The following is a 15,806-nucleotide window of genomic DNA, read 5'->3' as shown; positions in this document are numbered from 1 at the left end:
CTGAAAAATGTAACGATTATAGCTAAAATAATGTCCTCAAGCTTCTAGTAAAGAGATACGCCACTTCCTCTTGGATTATGGCTGAACTATGCCTCTTTTAGCTTCCCCAAGAGGCTAACATCTCTTGATTAGGTCTCTAGGAGTTGAATTAAGGTTGTTATAGTATTTTAACAAGATCCACATTTAAAAAATAAAAATACATTTGGAAAGAGACCTAAGAATGTTAGTATTTCTGGTTTATTGGAAAAATACATCAAAAGCAGAAATTCTGAGCGGTGTAGAATCTAAAAGGGAAAGTGCTACACATTAGTCTGTAGGTATGGACCTCATGTCATGACCATACTGCTGGAAATACAGGTGAGAATGGTACTGTAGCTCAGGCAGCACTAGTCGCACACAGAGCCCCTCTTCCTGCAGAGTCAGGTTCCCTCGTACCTCGTATCCCAGGATGGTGACTGTGTCGGTCTGCCAGGGCCTGACCAGGTCCTCCAGCTCACCAGGGGGCACTCCTCCTCTGGCCACACACTTGTCTGAGCCTCTGTGTGGAGGCCCTCAGTAGGGTCACCTCCCTTTTCAGTCTCCCCAGGCCATACTGCTCAGCTTTCTCCCAGAACACCTGCAGAAATAAGTTGTAGAGCAGCACATCCAGACTGTTCCAGGCCCAGAGCCTGGCCTTGGTGTCCTCTATCGGGGTGATGTCCGAGGGGACACAGACGTTCAGGTGCACATAGGCCAGCTCCTCAGGCTCCAGCTGCAGCAGAGCCCCCAGGAGAACCAGAGACTCATCAAAGTGCTCAGCGATCATCACCAGCTGGAAGGCTTCCTCCAGCTGAGTCAGTTCCATGGGCCAGGATGCGTAACACTCTTGGCTGCTGAGGCCCAAGTCAAAGCTCATAGGGTTCCTGGCTAGGCCATTCCCAGTTCTGTAGGGTCCCAGTAGGACTCTGGGGCCTCCAGGAAGACAGAGGGCTGACTTCCTGTCAGCTGCCTTTTTGGCTAGAGTGAAGGCAGGTACAGTGGAAGTGTAGTAGCTGAAAACGGACTCAAAGGTCTGTAGAGGATCACGCAGCAGGGTAATGTAGATAGTGTTCTTGGGCATCACCTGTTTCAGCTGTCCCAGGTCCAGCCGCATGTGGCTGCAGAGCATGTCGAACTGAGAGGAACCCGGTGGCAGCTCATCTACAAAGTCTGCTCGGAACCTGGAGCCATAAGGAAGGTTAAACATGTTAAAGCAGTGAAAGTTATCTGCAGTTAATATCCACCAAATGGAGGGGCTCCAAATGTACCAGAGACCTGACAGTAAATTTGATAATCTGAACATTGCAATAGAACATATCTACTCATCAGATGAATAGAGGTAACCGTATCTTACAGGAGGAAGGAGGTTCAAACACCCAATCTGCAGCATCAAAGAGACCCCAATGGGTACACCTTTATGAGGACAAGGAGGAGCCCTCCACCTGTAGCTTTCCTCAAAACACACAAGACTGGAAGCAGCACTGTCCAGAATCTGATGTTCCGCCTTGGGGAGAAGGAGAACCTCACTTTCGCCTTCCCCTATTACGCATACCAGTTCAGCTACCCAGACAGGTATGGGCACGACTACTATCTCCTGTTAGGGGCAGTGTGGGATGGGACGGGGGTGTTTGGAGGAGCATTGTTGGAAAGTGCTCCCCTCTCATCCACCTTATGGCCCTTGTGCCCACCATAGTGGCTTTCGAAATAAGAAAGAGGATTTCAACAGACATCTAGGTCAACAAAGTCTCAACAGAACTTATGCAGCTTAGCTGTATGCCATGACAAAGAACTCCTCATTAATCAATTCTGTATTTAAAAGGTGTTTTAATCTGTAATGCATTTACACAAATATATGTAGTGTTTCTCTGGTACATTTTCACAATAACCACTGAGCTAAATATATTAGTTTTACCACCACCTACAGCTACAGAGAGTGCATAATGGTGTGGGGAGAAAGAGAGAGACAGACTGTCCCTTACCTTGGATGCTGCAATGACTGAGTAGCCAGGAGCATGAGTAACAAGGTGACACACAAAGCCATCAGGAGACCCATCACACGGTGTCTCCAAAGTTGGGTGGACAACCAGCGGAGGGTCATCGCCTTTCCGTGGCCCACCCGAAACACTTTCTTCTGGAACCTTCTTCCCTCCTAGCATGGTAAATAGGCTCTGGGACTTTGAAGGTGAGACTGGGTTCCGGAGCTTAAAGAAACTGAGAGAGACCTGACCTCACCCTCTAAGCTGGCTCAGCGAGACGTCACGCAGCCAGCCAGCAACTCTCCAGCCAAGAAGCCATGATTGAGTTTTTGGTTAAGAGCAGCAATCACTGTTTTTGAATATTAAGGATGCCAAATACTAAAAGCTCAATTGGACAAGAGACAAGGACATTAAGGAAAACAAATACAATAAATTAGATACAATTAAAATAAATAAGAACAGAAAATTCCCCAACACAAAGAATAGTAAAACCACCTAGGCCTAAATCAAGGTGTGCAACAATGAAAATGTATATAAGAATAGCCTACACATCTACAAACAAGTTAATGACACCCTTGTTTTTATGGTATTTCACTATTGTCTGATATGAATGTGTGTGATATGACTGTGGCAAACACATTGACAGTGCTATTCATTGAAAGGGACGGGTCTGATGTTGGAGGGGGCATTGCTTTCCTCATCGACCCTTAATGTGCATTATCATTCATTTGTTTAAAATGCTACATGTCAAGATACTATTGGTTCATAATAAAACCGGTGATAAACGGGTAACCCTTACCCTCCTGTGAGCAGGCCATGTTCATTACAAAAACGTTGCAGATAGAAATGCCATGACTAGAGCAGACCTGATTCTATACAATAAAGAGGTAGCTATGTTTGTTCTACATCATACATTTCTATCTGAACGTTGGCCAAAATTTTGACTGGAACAAGCTACAACAAACACTTAAACTGGACAGTTTTATCTCAAGCTCTTCATTCAAAGACTCAATCATGGACACTTACTGACAGTTGTGGCTGCTTTGTGTGATGTATTGTAGTCTCTACCTTCTTTCCCTTTGTGCTGTTGTCTGTGCCCAATAATGTTTGTACCATGTTTTGTGCTGCTACCATGCTGTGTTGTCATGTGTTGCTGTCTTAGGTCTCCCTTTATGTAGTGTTGTGTTGTCTCTCTTGTTGTGATGTGTGTTTTGTCCTATATCTATATTGTATTTATTTTGTATTTTTAATCCCAGGGCCCGTCCCCGCAGGAGGCCTTTCGGTAGACCGTCATTGTCAATGAGAATTTGTTCTTTAACTGACTTGCCTAGTTAAAGGTTAAATAAAACAATTTAAAAAGTTTTGTCCTGGTGAACGCGGTTCCAGTGGTGCGCGACTTCAGGATTTTTGGAGTCGACTCCAACTCCTGTGATTAGAGTCGAAATGAGTCGCCACTTACTTGACTCTGACTCTTGCTCAACTCCAAAAACACGCTGAAACGGATGCACACACACATACGCACAACCTCATTATTGCAGTCCTACTAGGAAGAATATATTTGCGTTTCAGAGGACTGGCAAGAGCATGATGCCTCCCAGTTGCATATTAAAGGACTATTTTGTTTGAATATGGAAGGTGATGTGTAAGAAGTTACATCTATAATATTTCAGTGATATTTCTGCCGTGTGCCACCTCCACGGATCCCATGCGATGATACTGCGCACTCGGTGCTGATAAGCCTATTCTTTGACCTGTTATAGCCCTATTCGGACGGGTATTACTAGAGACGTTAGTTTTGTAATTATTATCCAAGTATGTGCGTTGACAAAAATATAGGTCTCCCCATAATATTTATATTGATGAAGTTTTATCAAAACCATTATTTTTGCGATCCAAGCATGACGTCCTTCCGAATAACAATGCCCCACATCCGGATGATTTGAGCTGCTGAACGGTATATACACATTTGATTGTGTATATGGGTGAGAAAGTGAATTTACCATTTACAAAAAGTTCAGCGAGGATCCTGCTTTGAGAAGCGAGTTTGTGTTCTACGGGTAATAGTTTCTCCATTGCAAAAATACTGAATCTTAGGAGTCGAAGCTTGACACCAAGAAAAGGGAGTCGACAGGCAAGGAGTCGAGGAATCGATTATTTTGGAGTCGACTATCCACCACTACCCAGTTCACTTAGTGGTTCTATCTAGTCCCTATGCATTTAATTTCAATAACCTGTATTATCATATTTTGTTTTACTGTAAAGCGGACTGGTACATATCCCAATCTACAAAACACACCTTTGGTTGTGGTTATTAAACGAGTCAATATAGCTAGTGTTGATAACGGTGAATGTTTTTTTGACATTGCACATTTTATTCAGATAGAAAAATGCATGTAAACAGAGCTCAATTGCTATTATTATTATTATTGTCAATGACTACTATCAACAATGATGCCTCATGATCTTATTTTACTACATGTAATAATTTGTACACCCATCCCCCACATCGACATACTTCGAAAGGACCTACTCGCGAAGGGTGATTTCAATGTAAGTCAGATTCAGGTGTTTTATTTTCAATACTTCGTCGATGTTATCCTTGTTCAGATTAATGATACGTAATTAAACTTTCTAATACCTTTTGGTTATCGTCGGGTTGGGAAGGAACGGTAGTCAGGACTGACATTACTCGTCTGTCTCTCTGCAGACAGTGGCGGCAGACTGAAATGAATACATGTTTTTGGTAAACGTATCTAGTTAACTAGAGCAGGGGGACGGGATGGATCAATCAACTGAAATAAAAAAAATACTCTTGCGGCATCTCTCAAGTCAGCAAAACAACGTCATTCGCACCATACATTTTGTTAAGACAGCATGGTCGGCTAGCAGAGACCATAACATTAGCTAACGTTGGCCAATTGTCTGGCAGTGTTCCAGTTTATTCGCATTTATTATGTAGAAAACAATGTTTGAAATGTAGCCCATCACATGGGTGAATGGTTTCTGACCTCAAACAAATATAGCGTGTTACTATGTTGTAAACGGAGCAAACGGAGGTTGTTTTGCTGCTAGCTAGCTTTCTAGTCAAGCTATACACCACATTAGGTGCCTCATGCGCTGCAATACTGTAGATCTTTGCGAGTTTTGAAAGTGTTAACGGCCTCGATGACCGATAAGGAGTTACCATTATCTTTGGTAAGGGATAATGTTTGGGGTGATCAAACTTGAAAAGTGTGTGCAGGATGCGGAGGGCTGGAGCGAGCGAGGAATGGCGTCCTAGATTTATCAGGAGACATACTTGGATTACGGAGGATGAATGGAAGGAAACAGAGAGGAAGGTGATCTTGAATTGGTCAAAAGGGAGATGGTTTGTTGAAGAATGGTAGAAAGTGTGATCTGTACACCGGATCGAAGACAGGAGAAATGAAAGTGAATAAGGGCGAAGTATCAGGTGGTAGGTGTGGTGAAGTTCTCGGAGCCCGAGGATTACACGGAGGGTCAGGATAAAGATGAGTATGTGACTAGGAGTGAAATTAGGGAAAAAGTGGACCCTTGCCTTTTGGCTGATCCATTTGTGGTTTCAGGGTGGGTGAAAATTGAGTTGGGTGGTGTGTAATCGGTGAAGGTAACCTGAAGTAGTCTTGTGATTGTTTGCGTTTCTGTTGGTCAGATGAAACAGGCGCTCCGCGTCAAACGTCTGAGGACAGGATATGTTAATTGTTTTGCTCTCAAGTATAGGGCGCCATTAAAAGGAGTGATTACTGGGGTAGCGGTAAATGTGAAAGTGGACAATCTGAAGCCAGGGGAAGATTCCCGGTGTTTGTGATGCTCTTCGTTTGGTGCGACGCAGACTGTGTGGCTTGAGTGGAGAAACAGAGGAGTCGTTGTTCTTTTGATGTTGAGTCTTTGCCCGGCAAAGTGATGTTAAATCAGTTATCCCCGTCTGAGCTTTTGTAACGAATACATTACGATGTTAACGTTACAGGTGTGTCAAGCTAATGGGCATGTGGCAGCAGTGTAGAAGGGAGGTTCCTAGGTATGCAGAAGGGCATGAGACAAAGGTATGTGTTGCGTTGGTGAATTTTGGTTGAGAGAATGGCAAGTGTGTGCAAAGCTGTCAAGGCAAGGGGTGGCTACTTTGAAGAATCTCAAATATAAAATATATTTTATATTTGTTTAACACTTTTTTTTTTTATTACATGATTCCATGTGTGTTAATTCATAGTTTTGATGTCTTCACTATTATTCTAAAATGTAGAAAATAGTACACAATAAAGGAAAACTCTTGAATGAGTAGGTGTGTCTAGAGTTGCACATTATGGTGAATATTCAGAGGTGGATACTTGGGAATTAATGGGAATATGCAAATTAATATTAATACCATTTAAATGGAGATGTTTTTTGCTTTGGAAATATTTACCATATATGGAGATAAACCTTTTACCTTTTTATAAGTATACATAATTGCAAATTATTAAATCCTTCCAATATAAATAATAATAAAATAAAAATTGTTACGAATTGAACTTTAATTAAATGAGTTGACTCTTCACATGGGATGAACAACAAAAGAAAGGGAATATTGAATGATCCCCAATGATCCATCGCATCTCCCAAAAACGTTTTCAACATACATCTTTAAAATGAAACTAAAGCTTTGGTTGTCTTCCTCTCAGGCTTCCATGTCTTCTCCCTGGACCTCCTCGATGTCCACCTCTTGAACATCAGACTCTGAGGCCTCATCTTCACTGTCACTTTCCAACCTTGTTGAGGATGGCTCATTGTCAGACTCAAAAAGCCTAAAATTTGCCTGGATGGACACCAATTTTTCAACCCATGTATTGGTCAGCCTGTTGCGTGCTTTGTTGTGTGTGTTTCCAAACAAGGACCAGTTGCGCTCCGAGGCGGCGGCTGTTTGTGGGATTTGGAGGATAATGTAGGCAACAGGGGAAAGAGCCTCAGATCCACAAAGTCCCTTCCACCAGGTGGCTGATGAGATATGTTGGCACGAATGTCATATTGCATCTCCATCCCAAAGCCCTTGCTTGGAAGTGTACTTCGCCAGACTGCCAAGAACCTTGCCCTCATCCAGGCCAAGGTGGCGAGACACGGTAGTGATGACACCATAGGCCTTGTTGATCTCTGCACCAGACAGGACGCTCTTGGCAGCATACATGTACGCTGCGGCGTGTATGAGCTTCAGGCAGAAGTCTTCATGCTTTTTGATGTATTTCAGAACTGCAGTTTCCTCTGCTTGGAGCAACAGTGAAGTGGGCAGGGCAGTACGGATTTCTTCTCACATCTGCAAGCAGAGTCTGAACATCAGACAGGATGGCATTGTCTCCCTCAATCCTGCTATATGTTTCAGGCTGCTTACCACTCTCTCCCAAAATACATCATCCAGGAGGATCCTCTTGATGGGGCTGTCCATATCGGCAGACTATGATATGGCCCTTTCTTGGAGAGACTCCTTCCCCTTCAGGAGACTGTCAAACATGATGACAACACCACCCAAACGGGTGTTTCTGGGCAGCTTCAATGTGGTGCTCTTATTCTTCTCACTTTGCTTGGTGAGATAGATTGCTGCTATAACTTGATGACCCTTCACATACCTAACCATTTCCTTGGCTCTCTTGTAGAGTGTATCCATTGTTTTCAGTGCCATGATGTCCTTGAGGAGCAGATTCAATGCATGAGCAGCACAGCCAATGGGTGTGATGTGAGGGTAGGACTCCTCCACTTTAGACCAAGTAGACTTCATGTTTGCAGTATTGTATGTCACCAGTGCAAATACCTTCTGTTGTCCAAGGTCATTGATGACAGCTCATCTGCAATGTAGAGACTGGTGTGTCTGTTGTCTCTTGTGTCTGTGCTCTTGTAGAATACTGGTTGAGGGGTGGAGATGATGTAGTTAATTATTCATTGGCCACGAACATTCAACCACCCATCAGAGATTATTGCAATACAGTCTGCTTTCTCTATGCTTTGATTGATCTTGACTTGAACTCTGTTGAACTCTGCATCCAGCAAATGAATAGATAAAGCATGTCTGGTTGGAGGGGTGTATGCTGGGCGAAGAACATTCAGAAATCTCTTCCAATACACATTGCCTGTGAGCATCAGAGGTGAACCAGTTGGCTGAATGCACTTGGCCAGATGATTCTGCATCTTTGTTGCATTCTTCACATATGATTTGGCCAAGTATTTGCAAATGTACACAACTTTTCCTTCTATGTTAGCTGCAGTGAAATGTCTCCACACATCAGATGGTGCCCGTGGCATTTTCCTGTAAAGATTAGGGAAAAAATGGTTTAAAAAATCAAATACAATTCCATGTACAGATAAATAGTTAAGCAGTTAGATTAAATAACTCATTTTGTAAGATAAATGTTTTAAAATGAAACATGTATGGAAACAGGTGAATTAACACTCCTCAGTTAGCAGGCTCAAGCAAGCTAAATCCCACATGGTAGCAAAAACTAACTAGCAGAAATTGTTTAAACACACTTTTCTGTAGGCTACAATTTACTAGTTAACAAAAAAAATATTCACCCCACCCAATATTGTATTCAAAACTTACCAGAAAACATGTAGTCCTTAGCTCAGACTGTGTAGTAGTGTGGGCTGAATAGCATCTCATTAGTGTGCAAGATCTTGAGAATCAGCTGTACATGTGATGGAAGAATGCACTGTGCATGCAGAGGGCTGCAATTCCATTGAATTGGGGATAGGTTAACCAAGATATGCCACAAGACCTAGAATTGCCATGTATCCCACAAAAAAAGGTTCACTGTTTTAAGCAAACTTTTTTGATGAATTTAAGCAAAATTCCCCAAATTCCAGGGCTTAACTTCCCCGGAAAAAAATCTGGAAATTTACCAGAAAGTTTCCAACCCTTTGCAACCCTAGGTACAGCCAACTAATGCAATATTGTCAAAACGATACAATATATCGTCAACAGTATCCCGATATGTAACGGTATCAATCCCCCCCATCACTAGTACACATAACATTTTACTCCCCACTGCTGGGTTGGTTTGTTGTAAATAGTGGTCAGTATCTCATCTGTCGTTTGTCCTCTGCAGAGTGGAGCTTGGCGCTGTCACATTCTCAGGCTCACCTGAGAAATGTCCACCCCGGACCCCCCCATGGGAGGGACGCCTAGGCTGGGCCCGTCTCCAAGACCGGGGCCTTCTCCAGGAGCCATGGGCCCCAGCCCTTCCCCAGGCTCTGCTCATAGCATGATGGGACCCAGCCCAGGTCCCCCAGCCTCTGGACACTCCCACCCACAACAGGGGCCCTCAGGATATCCTCAGGAGAATATGCATCAGATGCACAAAGTAAGACGGAAAATGGGCATAATTGTAATGTATGTAAAATGTCTGCTATGGTCTGCAGTACCATTTCATTATACTTTTTTTGCATTAATCTATTCTTCCTTTACTGTACCTAAGAAATGTATGTGCTAAGAAATGTATGTGCTATCTAAGTAGGACATTCTTATGTCAATGTATTAATGTGTGTTGTCTTCTCCCAGCCTATGGAAGGCGTGCATGAGAAGGGCATGTCTGATGACCCTCGCTATGGACCAATGAAGAGCATGGGCATGAGACCAGGTGGAGGCCACATTGGAATGGGATCCCCTCCTAGCCCCATGGATCAACATTCCCAAGGTACCATACCATGGGGTAATGATTAGATTGGATAGAGGAAACATTGACTCTGTTATTGAAGGAGCTTTACACAAAAGGTTAACTTATTAGCTTTCCATATGATCTAAATATTGTGCTTATGATTTTAGAGTTAAGCACAATTGTTTTTAAAGCTGATCAGCTGAAAAGAGAATGCTAACTCGTGTAGACTTGTGTGCACTTGTACTGTGAACTCAACCAGCTAGTTTCTCCTCTTTCACTTCTGTCGTTTTGTTGGGTAGCGTGAGCAGCAGACGCTCAGTGGAGGGGCGGGGCATGAGGCTTCCCCTTTCAGACAATGACGGTGGCAGCTGTCTGCTACAAAACTACTCAGTCACCAAGGAGAGAGGGACAGGGAGACCGAGGGGCTGTTGAAATACTGTAACACAAGAGAGGGTGTTTTTCTGTTCACTCTTCTATCCTGTATTGACTGGTGACAAATCAAATTGTATTTGTCACATGCGCCGAATACAACAGGTGTTGCTTACTTACAAGCCCTTAACCAACAAGGCAGTTTTAAGAAAATACCTTTATATAAAATAAAGTAAGAGATAAGATTAACAAATCATAAAGGGCAGCAGTAAATAACAATATTATTTATTATCTATTTACTGTGGGTACCGGTACAGAGTCAATGTGCGGGGGTATTGAGGTAATATGTACAGAGAGCGAGGCTCAGCTGTAATGTGTGCATGTGACGAATGCCTCTAACCCTATTACAGGGGCTGAGTCACTGGCTTACTGATGCTCCTGAGGTGCTGACTTGTTGTACCCTCGACAACTGCTGTGATTATTATTATTTGACCATGCTGGTCATTTATGAACATTTGAACATCTTGGCCATGTTCTCTTATAATCTCCACCCGGCACAGCCAGAAGAGGACTGGCCACCCCTCAGAGCCTGGTTCCTCTAGGTTTCTTCCTAGGTTTTGGCCTTTCTAGGGAGTTTTCCCTAGCCACTGTGCTTCTACACCTGCATTACTTGCTGTTTAGGGTTTTAGGCTGGGTTTCTGTACAGCACTTTGATATATCAGCTGATGTCTGTTAGAGACTGATTTGTAAAGTGTTTGTATCGCCAGTCCAGCTCATAATACCAGTCTGGATTTGGTTAATATTTCTTCTGGTCTCTTAGCATCCATTTCGCCACCATTTCATGCCCTACCATTCCCAGGGAAGATGACCTTTCTCACCTGTGCTGTTGTCTCCTCCCCAGGCTACCCCTCTCTACTGGGGGGTTCTGAGCACTCACCCAGCCCTGTGCCAGCCAACGGCCCTCCCCCCAGCCCCATGATGCCCTCTGGCCCAGGTGTCCCCATGGAGGGCGGTGACCCCCAGTCCATGGGCCAGCAGAACCGCGTTGGGGTCCCAGGTCCGAGTGGTGGTTCTGGGCCAGGCGGGGTTGGGCCGGGTGGACCCACCCCCTTCAACCAAAACCAGCTGCACCAGCTCAGGGCCCAGATCATGGCCTACAAGATGCTGGACCGCAGCCAGCCCCTGCCAGACCACCTGCAGATGGCTGTGCAGGGCAAGAGGCCCATGCCAGGGATGCAGCAGCAGCCAGGGATGCCCAACATGCCGCCTTCCTCTGGGCCTGGGGCGGGGCCTGGACAGCCACCAGCAAACTACAACAGACAACTTGGTGAGTGGGGTGGGCACATGCAAGTTTATGCTACACAGTCTGTTAATAAGTTTTGCAACCCTATGAATGACACACAAATGCTGTCCATCTCAAACAAAAAAACTTGAATGCTGAACAGAGACCCCTGGTGGTGAAACTTAAACACGTGCTCTTGGCTCAGGCACCATTTTCTACGTTAACTAGACTTTAGTAGGCATGAATGCCCAGGTAGTGTCTGATCATATCTAATGTCATCTTGCAGGAATGGTAGGCCCAAACATGCCTCCTCCAGGACCCTCAGGTGTTCCCCCTGGTATGCAGGGACAGCACACCAATGGACCCCATAAACAATGGCCCGAAGGTGAGCCTCAGCTTGACCCCTGGGCAGTGATTCACCTGTGTGTGAGAGGGCACTAGTCTGTAGTGTTTTTAGTCCATGTTCTTCTCTTTCCTGTGCTGATAATTTCTCCAGACCTATCACAAGGGTAGGCTGTCATTGTAAATAAGAATTTGTTCTTAACTGACTTGCCTAGTTAAATTAAACAAGGAATACACGCAAATGGAACAAATAATCATTGCACGAAAACACTGTAGAATCAATGGTAGAACTAATAACTCTTTCAATGCCGTATGTTCTAGGGTGTATGGTGAATGCTGCTGCTCCATCCAGTGCCCCCCAGAAGCTGATTCCCCCTCAGCCCACTGGCAGACCCTCCCCTGCTCCCCCCTCCGTGCCCCCTACTGCCTCCCCGGTCATGCCCCCCCAGACCCAGTCCCCTGGGCATCCCCCCCAGCCCTTGCCCATGGTGCTGCACCAGAAACAGAACCGCCACACGCCCATCCAGAAGCCCCGTGGTCTGGACCCAGTGGAGATCCTCCAGGAGAGAGAGTACAGGCTGCAGACTCGAGTGCTAAGGCGCGTAGCGAGTAAAAATCATCTGTCCTCCGTTCCAACACTCACTACCGAGTTTCAAACTGCCTCTGGAAGCAACGTCAGCACAAGAACTGTTCGTCGGGGGCTTCATGAAATGGGTTTCCATGGCCGAGCAGCCGCACACAAGCCTAAGATCACCATGCGCAATGCCAAGCGTCGGCTGGAGTGGTGTAAAGCTCGCCGCCATTGGACTCTGGAGCAGTGGAAACGCGTTCTCTGGAGTGATGAATCACGCTTCACCATCTGGCAGTCTGACGGACGAATCTGGCTTTGGCGGATGCCAGGAGAAAGCTACCTGACCGAATGCATAGTGCCAACTGTAAAGTTTGGTGGAGGAGGAATAATGGTCTGGGGATGTTTTTCATGGTTCGGGTTAGGCACCTTAGTTCCAGTGAAGGGAAATCTTAACGCTACAGCATACAATGACATTCTAGACGATTCTGTGCTTCCAACTTTGTGGCAACAGTTTGGGGAAGGCCCTTTCCTGTTTCAGCATGACAATGGCCCCATGCACAAAGCGAGGTCCATACAGAAATGGTTTACCGAGATTGGTGTGGAAGAACTTGACTGGCCTGCACAGAGCCCTGACCTCAACCCCATCGAACATCTTTGGGATGAATTGGAACGCAGACTGCGAGCCAGGCCTAATCGCCCAACATCAGTGCCCGATCTCACTAATGCTCTTATGGCTGAATGGAAGCAAGTCCCCGCAGCAATGTTCCAACATCTAGTGGAAAGCCTTCCCAGAAGAGTTGAGGCTGTTATAGCAGCAAATGGGGGACCAACTCCATATTAATGCTCATGATTTTTGGAATTATATGTTCAAAGAGCAGGTGTCCACATACTTTTGGTCATGTAGTCTACACAATTTTTTTTTGTCAGGGGGGTTAGATCAGCTCAAATATTGCAGATAGATTGTGGCTTCTATCAGTGTAAATATCTACATCATTTCCAATCCCACACATATTTTTTGGCTGTGTATATATATATATATACAGTACCAGTCAAAAGTTTATACAGTACCAGTCAAAAGTTTTTATTTTTATTTTACTATTTTCTACATTGTAGAATAATAGTATAGACTTAAACTATAAAATAACACTTATGGAATAATGTAGTAACCAAAAAAGTGTTAAACAAATCAAAATATATTTTATATTTGAGATTCTTCAAAGTAGCCACCCTTTTCCTTGATGACAGCTTTTCACGTTCTTGGCATTCTCTCAACCAGCTCATGAGGTAGTCACCTGAAATGCATTTCAATTAACAGGTGTGACTTGATAAAGTTAGTTTGTGGAATTTATTTCCTTAATGCGCTTGAGCCAATCAGTTGTGTTGTGACAAGGTCAGAGTGGTATAGAGAAGATAGCCCTATTTGGTAAAATACCAAGTCCATATTATGGCAAGAACAGCTCAAATAAGCAAAGAGAAACGATAGACCATATTTACTTTAAAACATGAAGGTCAGTCAATCTGGAAAATGTCAAGAACTTTGAACGTTTCTTTAAGTGCAGTTGCAAAAACCATCAAGTGCTATGATGAAACTGGCTCTCATGAGGACCGCCACAGGAAAGGAAGACCCAGAGTTACCTCTGACGCAGAGGATACGTTCATTACAGTTACCAGTCAGCAATTAACTGTACCTCAGATTGCAGCCCATATAAATGTTTCACAGAGTTCAAGTAACAGACATCTCAACATCAACTGTTCAGAGGAGACGGCGTGAATCAGGCCTTCATGGTCAAACTGCTGCAAAGAAACCACTACTAAAAGACACCAATAAGAAGAAGCGACTTGCTTGGGCCAAGAAACACGAGAGAATGGACATTAGACCTTGGAAATCTGTGGTTCCAACCGCCGTGTCTTTGGGAGATGCAGAGTAGGTGAACGGATGATCTCTGCATGTGTGGTTCCCACTGTGAAGCATGGAGGAGGTGGTGTGATGATGTGGGGGTGCTTTGCTGGTGACACTGATTTATTTAGAATTCAAGGCACACTTAATCAGCATGGCTACGACAGCATTCTTCAGCGATACGCCATTCCATCTGGTTTGCGCTTAGTGGGACTATCATTTGTTTTTCAACAGGACAATGAACCAACACACCTTCAGGCTGTGTAAGATCTAGTTGACCAAGAAGGAGAGTGATGGAGTGCTGCATCAGATGACCTGGCCTCCACAATCACCCAACCTCAAACCAATTGAGATGGTTTGGGATGAGTTGGACCGCAGAGTGAAGGAAAAGCAGCTAACAAGTGCTCAGCATATGTGGGAACTCCTTCAAGACTGTTGGAAAAGCATTCCAGGTGACTACCTCATGAAGCTGGTTGAGAGAATGCCAAGAGTGTGTAAAGCTATCATCAAGGCAAAGGGTGGCTACTCTGAAAAATATTACATATTTTGATTTGTTTAACACTTTTTTGGTTACTACATGATTTCATGTGTTATTTCATAGTTTTGATGTCTTCACTATTATTCTACAATGAATAGTAAAAATAAAGAAAAACCCTTGAATTTTTGTTATATATATTGTCCATTTATTATTTTCCCATAACCCTACCACCCCTCCCCTAATTGGATTTACACTAATGGACAACAACACTTAGGCTTTTACTTACAGCTTATACATACTATATCCTGTACATTTTACGGACACAATACATTTTACTTTAGTTATCTTGTTTTTTTGTTATTTTTAGTCCCACACTTCAGCTCCTCTCAACCCCTCCCATCCATCTCTGAACACCATCCAGTTTTGATGTCTATTTGCCAAATATTTTTCAACTGTACTGTGATGTTTCACGAAAGTTCGGAACCTTTCTATTCTCATTAGTTTCACAGATTGTAAATTAAATATAACATTTTTTGCTAAGAGTATTATTGATTGATTGATTAACTGATTTTTCAAATTAGCCAGCAGTGCTACTTGCAGCGTGAGATCCAGGTAAATGTCGCAGTTTTTCTATGGAGCCAGATAGCTGCCAAAAGGTTGAACATACGTATCGTTAGGATCGTAAGAAAATCCATACATAAATTGTTAGGATGGTAAGAAAAGCCATGCGTAAAACGTAAACGTGAAATTTTATCTGTGAACATAGAAACACCATGTTACGATTACGGACTAACATTTTAGGCTTGAACAAATCTTGTGTTGCAATTCTGACATACAATAATACCTTTCAGAGTTAGGGCAGTTTCATCTCACCGTCAACAAAAAAAACGTACACCAAACGGCCTGTGAGGAGTGCTGCACGAACAAGCATAACACAGTGTACAAAAATAAATAAATTGAAGCCGGAGAAACCGGAAAGAGTTATCCTGCATGTTTTCAAGTTAAAAGTCTCCATTATCTTATTCAGTTGAGTTTACTTCACATTTCAGTAGCTAATGTCATGGATTTGTTTGCCAGCACGAGTCTAGATAACACTAGCTGTATTGTGCCTACAACAGTGAAGTTTCAGTCAGCTAGGTGAATCTACAGCTTGGGCATATCTCTGGGTGACGTGGACATCCCCATGCACGCACCTTATCAACATATGACTAATTAGTACTGCACCATCCCATTCTCTGT

General features: G+C 43.8%; 1 protein-coding gene and 1 pseudogene across 5 annotated transcripts; one reads left to right on the top strand and one right to left on the bottom strand.

Moving 5' to 3' along the window:
• Positions 1 to 215: 215 nt before the first annotated feature.
• LOC129826126 (galactose-3-O-sulfotransferase 4-like) lies at positions 216 to 3,918 on the bottom strand (annotated as a pseudogene).
• A 547-nt stretch (positions 3,919 to 4,465) lies between these two features.
• On the top strand, positions 4,466 to 15,107 carry LOC129826096 (transcription activator BRG1-like). 5 transcript variants are annotated; one of them, XM_055886448.1, is made up of 6 exons: positions 4,466 to 4,544; positions 9,080 to 9,334; positions 9,532 to 9,667; positions 10,899 to 11,324; positions 11,566 to 11,664; positions 11,943 to 15,107. In XM_055886448.1, the coding sequence occupies exons 2-6, from the start codon at positions 9,122 to 9,124 to the stop codon at positions 13,031 to 13,033; spliced, it is 1,965 nt and encodes a 654-aa protein (XP_055742423.1). In that variant the 5' UTR covers positions 4,466 to 4,544; positions 9,080 to 9,121; the 3' UTR covers positions 13,034 to 15,107. The 5 variants fall into 5 exon arrangements, with proteins under 5 accessions (XP_055742423.1, XP_055742404.1, XP_055742433.1 ...); XM_055886429.1 differs by having other exon boundaries at positions 4,492 to 4,544; positions 6,671 to 9,334; XM_055886458.1 differs by lacking the exon at positions 4,466 to 4,544 and adding an exon at positions 4,767 to 5,189.
• Positions 15,108 to 15,806: the final 699 nt, after the last annotated feature.

Source organism: Salvelinus fontinalis, chromosome 2 (assembly GCF_029448725.1).
Source record: "Salvelinus fontinalis isolate EN_2023a chromosome 2, ASM2944872v1, whole genome shotgun sequence".
NCBI lineage: Eukaryota > Metazoa > Chordata > Actinopteri > Salmoniformes > Salmonidae > Salvelinus > Salvelinus fontinalis.
The sequence above is the reverse complement of the archived record's forward strand: the minus strand, read 5'-3'. Positions and strand labels throughout refer to the sequence as shown.